Genomic DNA, 11,621 nt, shown 5'->3' with positions numbered 1-11,621 from the left:
CACATTCTTAATATCCACCCCAGTCACGGTACATCGAACCTTGCTATAATTAGCAAAGTGGGGTCGTCACAACTAATGATGTGGAGTACACTCTCCACTAACACTACTTATACTTAGTGGCGAAGCTAGAATTTTTATGCTGGAGGCCCAAGTCACGATTAATAGTTATAGGGTTTATTAGATGTAGGTGACATCGGAAGATCGATAATCAATATTTTAAATTTTTACGCAAGTATAATAGATGAAAATGAATTTTTGATGATGTTTAAATGTCCACGATAGAAAATATAAATAAAAACATAAATTTTACAGTAACAAATAAAATAATTTTCAAAAAATTTTAACATGAGTATAATGATGGATTATGAAGAGATATTAATGGAATATAGTAACAAATCGACATTATAATGCATATATTGTAGTACTACTATAAAAGAGAGAAAAGTTGCATAAACAAAAAGATGAAAAAAAATGACGCCGAAGTGAATCGAACACGGGACATACGCTTCACAAGGCGGCATTCAAAACTAACTGCGCTAATGAAATTATACGTAAAATGTAGTTTTCTTATAATATATATAGGTAATTAGAAAATTGATGGGGGACCATGGGCCCCCGGCCCAAACCTGGCTTCGCCACTGCTTACATTATCATTTATCTCTCTCTTACTTTGTCAATTAAACATTAAAACCTGTGTTGAACCTAATATTCATACTTTTTGGGGATGAAGAGAGCATGAAATTAAGGTTTATATAAACAAGCAATGTACTTATTAGCAACAAAACTCAGAAATTAACTAACTCAACTTGGTTTATTTGAATGACTTGTATAGTATTTATGAACTCAAACGAAGAAGAAGTGGATGAATTGATAACATAAGCGTTATTCATGAATTTAACATACATGATAGGTCCATAAATGTTTCAAAAGCACACACATATATATTAGTAATAAAAAAAGGTGAATTAGGGGTTTCCCATTATTGATGTAGTCGGATTAGTTCAGACAAATTGTTGGAGGTAGTCATCCACAGTGGTATAGTTGACATCAGGGTAGAGCTGTGAAGCCTCGAATCCAAATGATGGGTCAATCTCAAAATATGTCTGATCACTCTTCACAAATACAGAATGGTTGATCGCCAGTATTATGTTTATTGGCATTGGTGAGTCTGCAAATGAATTGATTGGAGAATTATATTGATAGACATGTACTATTGATAAGAATATACTCCCTCCATCCCTAATAAATTTGTCACAATTTGACTCGGCACAAGTTTTAAGAAATATAATAGAAAGTAGATTGAAAAAGTTAGTTGAATATATATGAGTCATAATATTAGTTTTATAATAAATATGTGAGTGAGAATAAATTAGTGGAATGTGGAGTCCACTACCAAAAATATTAAAAGTGAAAGGTGACAAATTTTTAGGGATGAATAAAAATAGAAATAAGTGACAAATTATTAGGGACGTAGGGAGTCGATGACATGAATACCTGCAATCTGTTGAAGAAGTTGGTGTTCAGGTAGATAGATTTTGTGGAGGGTTTTTCCGATTTTGTTCTCCCATAAAGAAGCAATCTCATTGAAGGAGTAAATGTTTTTGGGAGGCTTGATGTAGAGGGTTTTGTTCAATGTTGTTGGATCATCAACAGTTCTGATGGTGTATGTGGCAATGTCACATTCATCGTTGAACACAGCTGCAATAGAGGGTAGTCTTCAAAAAAAATAACTAAATCCTGATGCATAACCAAATAACTAGATCCGGAGGTTATTTTTAGATACCAATTAGGTATTTTGTAGATAGATTTAGTTCAGATTATTTGTAGATCTATTTAGTTTTAGATTGTTTTAGTTCATGAGGGGTATAAACTACAAGTGAGGCATATTCCTTTTTGAGTCGTCCCATTATAAGTGACACATATCCTTTTACGGCAAAAAAACCACACTTTATCTCTATATCTCTTTTACACATGTAAAGGGACGGAGGGAGTAGCAGTATCTAAAACTGACCTATTTATGTGTTTTTAATAGCATCCTCCTATTCCTATTTTTATTGTAATGGTTGAGATTCCCTATCTAGTTATATATTTCTGTACACAAAGAATAAATATGAAGTTAACCAACCTTTGGCATTTCCATCTCCAAAGATGAGGAGTTTGTCTCTAGGCGGAGGGGGGATTCCTGGCTGCATGAGCGTTGGCAGAGAATAGCCAGCAAAGTAGTTTGCTGAAACATAGGTATAGGGAATGCCTTGTGCCTCTATACCTCTCCGGATCTCAACCTTCACCGACCATGCCGATTTTGCCGGCTCCACTGCCCGGGCACGATCAACGTCGTTTCCAAACTCCGACGGAAAGAACCTCTGCGCCATTATATCATTTTTTTCAATGGCTGTAGAATTATTTATCTACCGCGCCATATAATGAATCCTATACTTACTCATTATACTCACAATTTATCATAAAAGTATATTCCATCCGTCCCACTTAAGATGACACGTTTTTCATTTTAGTTTGTCCCAACTAAGATGATACATTTATTTTTTTGGAAACTTTCTCTCTCCAATTAATATACCCTACCACTTTTTCCCACTCCTATTAAAATATTCATCTCTCTTTCTCTCTATATTTTAATACTTACATCTACATTTTCTCTCTCCAATTAAACACATTAACCAATAACTCCTAAAATTTTGTGCCGGCCAAGGAATGTGTCATTTTAGCCGGGACGAAGGGAGTAAAAAATAGGATCCATATACATTTAACTTTTCTATTCATCTCCTTCATACGGTCAAATACTCCCTTTGTCCGCCATTTATAATTTCATTATGACACGACACCAGTTTTAAGAAATTGTTGACTTTTAAAAGAAAAATGTAGAAATGAGTTAGTGGAATATGAACCTCACTTTTATAATATATTGATAATATATTGATTATATAATAGAATGTGAGTGTAATGATTTAGTTGTGTAGTGAGATCCACCTACCTAAATTGAAAAAAAAGCAATAGAAATTTTAAATTGCGGACATCCCAAAATCGTAAAATTGGACTTTTTCTTTTACAGAGACATAGAGTAATTCGTTAAACTCAAGCTAGCCAAAATGTGAGTAATTCGTTAAACCCAAGCTAGCCAAAATGTGTCTTAATAGTAAAATTGGACTTTTCTTTTACAGACACATAGAGTAATTCTTTAAACTCAAGCTAGCCAAAATGTGTCTTTCACGGATGAATGGTATAAATAATTAATAATGGTCTTTTATAATGAAAAGTGATATGACCTTAATATTTCCAGCTTGCTTAATAGCAGCAATGATGTTGACTTGATCAGCCAACTGCATCTGGCCCACAGTGGATATAACCACATCCACCTGCTTTATGGCCTTCACTAAGCTCTCAGGCTCCTTCAAATCACCCTATTTTATCAATCAACTCGACTCAATTAAAATTATATTCAAAGTAGGATAGGCATAACAAAAGAAATTTTTTTGCTAAAACATAAAATAAGATGTAAATGAAAGTAAAATTTCATGTTAGAAAAAAAATAAATAAAAGGTAAATAATACTTTGAGTATAGTGACTCCAGAATTTTGGAAGTCTTGAATGAGTTGAGATTTAGCAGGGTCATCAATTGTAGCTTCTCTCAACAAAGCAAATGTGGGGTGCCCAGATTTCGCACTCGCGGCTACTATGAATTTACCGATATACCCTGTGCCCCCGATAATCAGAATCTTGCTCTTCTCCCCCATCTCTTTTTTTTTCAAGAAAAGATTATGACAAAAAATTAATGTATAGATCAATATAACATGGCTGCATCTTTATATACAAGGAAGGGGTGAAGCAAAACTTACATAATTGCCCTTGAATTTGTGCTAGTTTTGAAGGATGCCTAGTTACTAATATATGACAAATTTATGGTATGGTTTGGTGCATGGTTGGTGTCTGTGTGTCTCTTATATTTCGAGTAAATATTGCAAGTCCAGTTAAGGTTTGTTTAGGTTGTGTCAATTTTATTAGTTGCCACATTATTATATGATTGGATGGATCATGGAATCATTGCTATGAAAAAGAGAGATGAATGAAACAGTGTCAAACTGTCAAAGATTAAACATGAGCAAGAAAACATTATAATTAGTAATAGCTTTTTAAATGGCTATTAATAAGGAGTTATAACACATTAATTTATAATTATTCTCAATAAATTTTAAAATAAATTTCTATTTGGAGAAAATATTTAGATTAGTATATAACCCATTAAATTAGTTTAATGAAAAACATAAGTACACTCTATTAGGCATGTACACCTTTCAATTTATACCAAGAAATTGGCTCATTTCTGGGCGTGTCTAGGTGTTCGGTGTCCAAGTTATATAGTCCTAGAATTCCACCTTGGAGCACACTATTCACTTGACGAATAGGTAGAATCCAAATATGCCCAAAACATATAGTTTTGTTCATCTGCATCGAATGGATAAATTCCATATTTGCCCCTCAAAATTTTTATTCCCCCAACAATTTGCAGATGTCACTGCAATCATCATCGCTTTGGACGTTGCCCTAGTCCTGAGTCAGCACTGCTCGAGTCTTCACAGAAGCTTGAAGGTGCACCTCCGATAATGGCACTTGTAGCTCGACAGAAGACACACACACACTCAAAGACCTTTCTAGTCCCTTTTATTTTCTTAGTTAGACCTTGATCAGAATTGACACCGCAGGACGCGACTTCACTGGACGAATTTTTTAACTACATAAACACGGTAACGCCGAAATATACACTGTCTGAAGTTAATTTCAAACTATGGTAATTACCTTTATATATTTGAGTGGTACTCACTCCCAATTCTCTTTCCCATATGTGTCTTATTTGTGAATGCCATTGTGGGTAGCCATCGCTTCGTGACTGACTTCGGCAAGGTACATTGGAAGCGCTACAATTGAAGCATGATATTCATAAATTATGTGACTTCTTTCTATTTTTGTTCTACTCCACTAATGGAATTCCATTTTAATGAAAGAGATTAGATGTATTCTAAATGTGGGAGTGACGCATAAGAGTTATGCGTTTATTAATGAAACGCATAACCCTTATGCGTCTCTCGCTAATGACGCACAAGGGTTATGCGTCGTTTAAAGACGCATAATGCTTATGCGTCTTACGCTAATGACGCATAACCCTTATGATTGACCTCGTTTTCAACTCATTTTCACCCGTTTCAACTCATTTTCACCTGGTTTATCAGGGTCGACAGTTATTGTGATTTTTGTTATGACCGTTATTATGATTTTTATTGACGTTTGTTGACGGTTGTTATGTCAATATAAACAAATATACACAAATACCAACATATGTCCGACAAGACCAACATATGCCCGAATATAAACCTGTTTCAACCCATCAACAATGTTCAAATATCAACATATGACCAAAACCTGTTTCAATATAAACAAATACCAACATATGAACAAAACCTATTTCCCCGAAGGCGTAAACTTTGTTGGAGAATTCCCTTTGTTCTTCCTTGTTGAAAATCCCCTTAATACATTGTGCATAGCCTTCCCAATCTTGCTTGAGGAACTCTTCACAGTTGGTCGTGAGGATCCCTCGGTCGGTGGTCGAAATATGACTTCATGATCTTCTTCCCCGCTCTCTTCTTCCAGGTTCTCTTCTTCCTGACCCTCTTCTTCCCCCACAGGCTCCACCAATTGATAATTCTGGAAGTATGGATCACGTCCTGCTAGAGCTGCATCCCAGTCAGACCCACCGGCAAAGAATGAATCACATGATGCTCGTGCTCCCCATTGCGAGGGCTCGTGGCTTGCACCACTCAACTGAGACCATCCTAGGGGATCGTACTCCGGATTCAAGGGCTCTGGTACCGCATACTGAGGTTGCGACTGCTGCTGCTGCGACAACCTATGCTGTCGTGTAATCTCGGGCAAACCAGTCCGGACACCCGGCAGTCCATGACGAAGAGAAGTTAGTGGGCGTGGCGGCACGACCACATTTCGGCGTTGCGAAGTTGGATACTCCATCACATCAGTATGGTCCGTCGTACGAAGGGCCTCAGCAGCCATTTCTCGAATCTGCCGTAACCGAGGGTCTGTGTCATGTTCAGAGGTCAAATGCCATATCCCCTGAAGGGTCTCAACCTAGATAACACAAATACAAAATCATTACAATCAATATATACAAACTTCAAACTAAATAGATTGTTATATACGAAAAACATAATATACCATTTTCTTCATAGACGATGCTGACTCGTTCATCCCAACAGTTGACTGTGTCACAGGTTGAACTAGGTACGACACTGTGATCCTATTGTACCATGCCATATAGCCCAGATTAATACGACCATCCATGGTCGCCGTGGCATGGTCAAAAGTTGATTGGAACCTGTCGTGTCTCAAGTCCCATTCATCAATGAAGAACTTATGTACCTTAGCCCAATCAGCGCCCTTCCTCCCACGGCGGTGACTTTTACTCAAATGTCCGACTTTATGTAGCATCCTATCACAGTACTGAGGAATAACGCTGGTAGCGGTTAAATTGTCAGCAATCACGTCCAGCCTCGTGTGCCTCGACAAATGACCAGCACACCAAACAAGTGTCGCACAAGAATGATGCAGTCGAATCAATGCAGTAATCAGGCAGGATGCAATCTGCATACGGTGTCCACAGAAACTACAAAAACATAATATAAATAAATCACAATTAATTTCATACTATAGTAAATTCATTAACTAAGACAACAAAAATAAATTTCACCTGGCCGGGACGAATCAGTGATAATTGGTCACGATTATGAGCTACTGAATGTCTGGGAGCATTTCCAATTTCAGTAACTCCGTGCCACCTAAACATAATATTAATGTCAAAAGTTACCAAAATAATACATAATTAAGTGAGCTAATGTAAAAATAAACATTACTTGGCTCCACACGGGGTATACGGCGTGTGCATAGGCGATATCAAGAAGGCTGGCCTCAATGTAGGCATTCTTTCCCACGCCCACAGCTGCAAAAGAACCATAGGTCCACCTACATCTCTTTTATGTCTGCCTACAGAAGCCTCGCACAGATAATGATACAGAAATGCTAAAGCAGCACTACCCCAACTGATATTAGCCACTTCTTCCGGATCGTCAAAGGCATTTAACCACATAAAGGGGACCTTGCACCCTATGGTGTCCGGTAAAATAAGCCTCCCTAACAAGATCAGAGCATGTATACGTGCTCTTTGGATGTATGCATACTCATGCAGCCCATCACCCAAAGGTATCGTCGCTTGGTGGATCAGAGATGTCATCAACAAACCACCCTGCTTCGTTTCTGTTTCTGCGTCAGGTATCCATCCCAACAAATCTCGACACTTGCTGGGCCAATCTTCATATCCAATAGGGTAGTCACGGCCAGTGAAAACACGACCGTTTGCTCTCAAACCCCACAGGCTTTGCACATCCTATAAGGTTACGGTAACTTCTCCAACTGGTAGGTGGAAACAATGTGTCTTAGGCCTCCAGCGCTCGATCAAGGCAGTTATAAGCCCATTGTCCATCCTCATCGGCCTCCCACATTCAACCACGCCTCTGAACCCCCATGCATCAAGCCAATACATCACATTTTCATGTATTGACACTGCCCAAACCTTACTCTCCGTCCTATGAACTCTCAATACATTTGCTGTGCCATTTGCCAACAATGAGGCTGAAATGTGTTCGTTTTGATGAAATAGTAATGATGGATCCTCAGGTCCATAACATAACTGTTGTTCGGAACTTGCAGATGCCATCTACTTCAAAACATTCACCCAAGAGGCTGACCTCGTCTCACACCCTGGGCCCTCTTCAGCAGCCGCAGAGGGCTCACAGGCTGCATGGGACGATGGCTTCGTCGTGCCCAAGAAGAAAAAGCTGACTCAAGCTCAACGCAAGAAGGAACGAGAGAGGCGCCGAAAGATGACAGTGTCAGACGGCGAGGGATATCAGGGTATGGAGGGGGATGTTTCCTCGTCAGAGAGGGAGCGCGCCTCTAGATCCAGATCGTCTTCCATCACACGAGGCTTTGGATACGGCCCGTTATCCATGGTGTTGCACAGAGATAACATGTTCGTGGCTTTGGACGATTTTCCCTCGGATGAGGCCGAGGTTGAGGTGGACAGTGATGACCACCAGGATCATATGATTACGGAGGTCCCAAGGATGACGCTTGATGTCACAGATCCAGTGCTGGAGTACATTGGACCCACTTCCCCTCCCGCAGAGGGTTCATCGAAGAAGGCGAGGCTTTCGGCCTCGGGAGCCTACTGAGTTTCCCATGTCTTCTCACTTCATGATCTGGAATGCCCAGGGGATAGCGAACGCTACTACCCAGGGCACTTTCAAAAATATGATCGATATGTACAGCGTTTTGTTTGCCGCGGTGCTTGAGCCCCAGACGGATCCCCAGCCTTCTTTCTTTAGTAGGCGATTTGGGTTGCAGTTTAGGTGTTCGAACACAAACGGCAAGATTTGGATTTTCTCTCACAGGGACTGGCAGGTTGAGGTCATTGATGACTCTGAGCAGGTCCTTCACGTCCGAGTTTCTGCTGCGATATTCCCTTTTTCAATCTATCTCTCCGTTGTGTACGCTAAGTGCTCGAGGGAGGAGAGATACGATCTGTGGAATAAGCTCAGGGACATCTCTCTAGCCACGGACGGGGCCCCCTGGCTTGTTGGTGGTGACTTCAACATCTTCTTGTTGGAGGAAGAGAGACAGGGCAGCACGACAGACAGGCACGGAGAAATGATGGACTTCGCCGACGCCGTAGCAGACTGCCAGCTACTGGACCCAGGCTTTGATGGCCCACCGTTCACATGGACGAAGAGTGGGCTCTGGGAGAGATTGGACAGAGTTCTTCTTGGAGAGCACTGGACGACCGCCTTTGCGGCTACTAGGGTGACTCATTTGCCTAGGATCTCCTCAGATCATGCCCCTCTGCTTGTGCGGTGCCAGCTCACGGCTCAGACTCCGAGGCCTTCGTTTAGGTTTCAGAACATGTGGGTTAGGCATCACAATTTCAGGGATGAGATTGCCAGAGTGTGGACGGCGAAGACGGGCTTCTTCGGCATGGTTAATCTTCAGTTCAAACTCAGCAGAGTTAAGGGTTTTCTCAAGGGATGGAACAGGGAGGTCTTTGGGAACATCTTTGAAAAGCTGAGGGAGGCAGAGGAGGCGGTTGCCGCTGCGCAGGCGGCTTACGACGGGGACCCGACAGGTGCCCACAGAAGTGAGCTTAGCCGTTGCACAGCTCTCTACGTACTCCGCACTAGGATGGAGGAGGATTTCTAGAAGCAGAAGGCTGCCATTCGGTGGGCGGCGGAAGGCGGAAGGAACTCCAAATTCTTCCACGGGTGGGTGCGACAGAAGCGGGTGAAGTCCCGGATTCACGCCATTCAGGCAGGAGGACAGACTCTCACGTCAGAGGACGACATCAGACAGTCGGCGGTTGACTACTTCCAGCAGCTTCTCACGTCAGACGTTGAGTACTTGGAGCAGCCGGACCTTGATCTCCTGCGCGGTCTCCCAGAGTTTGTGGACCGCGAGGGCCTCTGTGCAGTCCCCGATTTCGATGAGGTGAGAGGGGCGGTCTTTGGCATCAGTGGGGACAGCGCCTCGGGACCGGATGGCTTCTCGTCTCTTTTCTTCCAGCACTGTTGGGACATCGTTGGAGCAGAGGTGGTGGCAGCAGTGGCGGACTTCTTCTTAGGAGCTCCCATGCCCCGCAGCTTCACAGCCACGACCATCATACTCTTGCCGAAAAAGGCAAGCCCGGCGACCTGGGCAGAGTACAGGCCGATCAGCCTTTGCAACGTGACCAACAAGATCATCTCCAAGATCTTGACATCGCGTTTGGCGCCGCTGCTTCCTCAGGTTGTGGCGCCGAACCAGAGCGGTTTGTAAGGGGTCGCTTGCTTAGTGATAATGTGCTCTTGGCTCAGGAATTGATTCACGATATCGGCAGGTCGCTCATTCAGAAGGCAAACTCGCCTAATCTGGCCCTCAAGCTAGATATGGCTAAGGCGTATGATCGAGTGCAATGGCCTTTCCTCCTCCTGGTGCTTGAGAGGATGGGATTCCCGCCGGGGTGGGTCAGTATCGTCGATCGATGCATCTCTTCTTGCTGGTTCTCAGTGCTCGTGAACGGGGCTCCGGCAGGTTTCTTCCAGTCTACGAGGGGACTTCGCCAGGGAGATCCGTTATCGCCGTCACTGTTCGTGCTTGCTGCAGATTATCTTTCGAGGAGCTTGAACAGGCTTGTGGACACACATCCCGATATGGAGTATAGATGTGCTAGGCGCGCGCCGGCCATATCCCATTTGTCTTATGCCGATGACATTATCATTTTTGTCAGGGCGCACAGACAGTCCGTGGAGAGGCTGGTTCATTGTCTCGAGCACTATTCTGTCGTGTCGGGTCAGATGGTGAACACGGGAAAGAGTCATTTCTACCTCTTTGAGAAGTTCGACGCTTGGGCGGCTGAGGTGGCAGAGGCGAGTGGATTCTAGCAGGGACACAAGGCCGGCTATCTTTTAGATATCCGACAGAAGATGGTGGACCGGATTCACAGCTGGTCTCACAGACATCTTTCTCTTGGAGGGCGCCTCGCTCTGATCAAGAGCACCCTTGTCACCATCCCTCTTCACATCTTCCAGGTCCTGAAGCCGTTTGAGTATTGGATGAGGGAGTTGGAGCAGATCTTGGCCCGGTTCTTTTGGGGCACGGTTGGGGAGCAGAGGAAGATTCACTGGGTTAGTTGGAAGAAGAAGATTTGCTTGCCGTTGGATGAGGGAGGCCTCGGCGTCCGTCGTTTCAGCGAGGTCGTCAAAGCTTTCAGCATCAGGCTCTGGTGGAGACTCCTCGCACAGGATTCACTTTGGACGCAGTTCACTATGCGCAAGTACTGTTTCCATGCTGGGCGTGCTTTTATTTCCCCTTACTCTGTGCATGATAGTTCTATTTGGCGTCGCCTCACAGGTATTAGGGGTCAGGTGCATGGTCTCATTAGATGGTCCCTCGGTGAAGGGCGAATTAGTTTCTGGGACGACGTGTGGGTCGGGGACCTTCCCCTTAGGACCTATTGTCTGCCCGGGACTGATCTTCCTGCCGTTGAGGTTTCTAGGTTCTGGCATGATCATACTTGGCATGTTGATAAACTGCATGATTACTTGGCTTTGTATGGTGTGCCTTTGCATGTGTTGGATCTTATCAGGGCTGTACCGATTGAGGTGGGCAGGCGAGATGTGATGCGATGGAGCCTCACTGGCGATGGCGAGTTCTCGACGGCCTCAGCTTGGGAGCTCATCCGGACACGGTCCCCTAGACATTTCGGACTTCGCATGGTTTGGAATGCTGGGCTGACCCCTACCATCTCTGTCTTCATCTGGCTCCTCCTCCTCTAGAGGCTCCCTGTTGAGTGTTATGTTCAGGCCCGTGGTATCTCTCTGGCATCCAAGTGTCTCTGTTGTGTCTCTTTTATTTCAGTCGAGTCGTTTCAGCATTTGTTTGTGTCGAGTCCTCTGGCGAGATCGGTTTGGGATTACTTTGATGGCTGGTTCCCTTACATCAGCACACATATTCAC

The 11,621-nt window shown here is 43.1% G+C and overlaps 2 protein-coding genes across 2 annotated transcripts; one reads left to right on the top strand and one right to left on the bottom strand.

The window, feature by feature from the left end:
* Nucleotides 1-838: 838 nt before the first annotated feature.
* LOC121763785 (isoflavone reductase-like protein) lies at nt 839-3,764 on the bottom strand. The gene is made up of 5 exons (XM_042159865.1): nt 3,567-3,764; nt 3,282-3,416; nt 2,126-2,363; nt 1,495-1,698; nt 839-1,168 (listed from the first exon to the last, which is right to left on the bottom strand). The coding sequence occupies exons 1-5, from the start codon at nt 3,747-3,749 to the stop codon at nt 1,002-1,004; spliced, it is 927 nt and encodes a 308-aa protein (XP_042015799.1). The 5' UTR covers nt 3,750-3,764; the 3' UTR covers nt 839-1,001.
* Nucleotides 3,765-8,316: 4,552 nt separating this feature from the next.
* Nucleotides 8,317-9,330, top strand: LOC121764195. Its single transcript, XM_042160253.1, has 2 exons — nt 8,317-9,111; nt 9,196-9,330. The coding sequence occupies exons 1-2, from the start codon at nt 8,317-8,319 to the stop codon at nt 9,328-9,330; spliced, it is 930 nt and encodes a 309-aa protein (XP_042016187.1).
* Nucleotides 9,331-11,621: the final 2,291 nt, after the last annotated feature.

Source organism: Salvia splendens, chromosome 14, assembly GCF_004379255.2.
Source record: "Salvia splendens isolate huo1 chromosome 14, SspV2, whole genome shotgun sequence".
NCBI lineage: Eukaryota > Viridiplantae > Streptophyta > Magnoliopsida > Lamiales > Lamiaceae > Salvia > Salvia splendens.
This window is presented reverse-complemented; position numbering and strand designations above follow the sequence as displayed.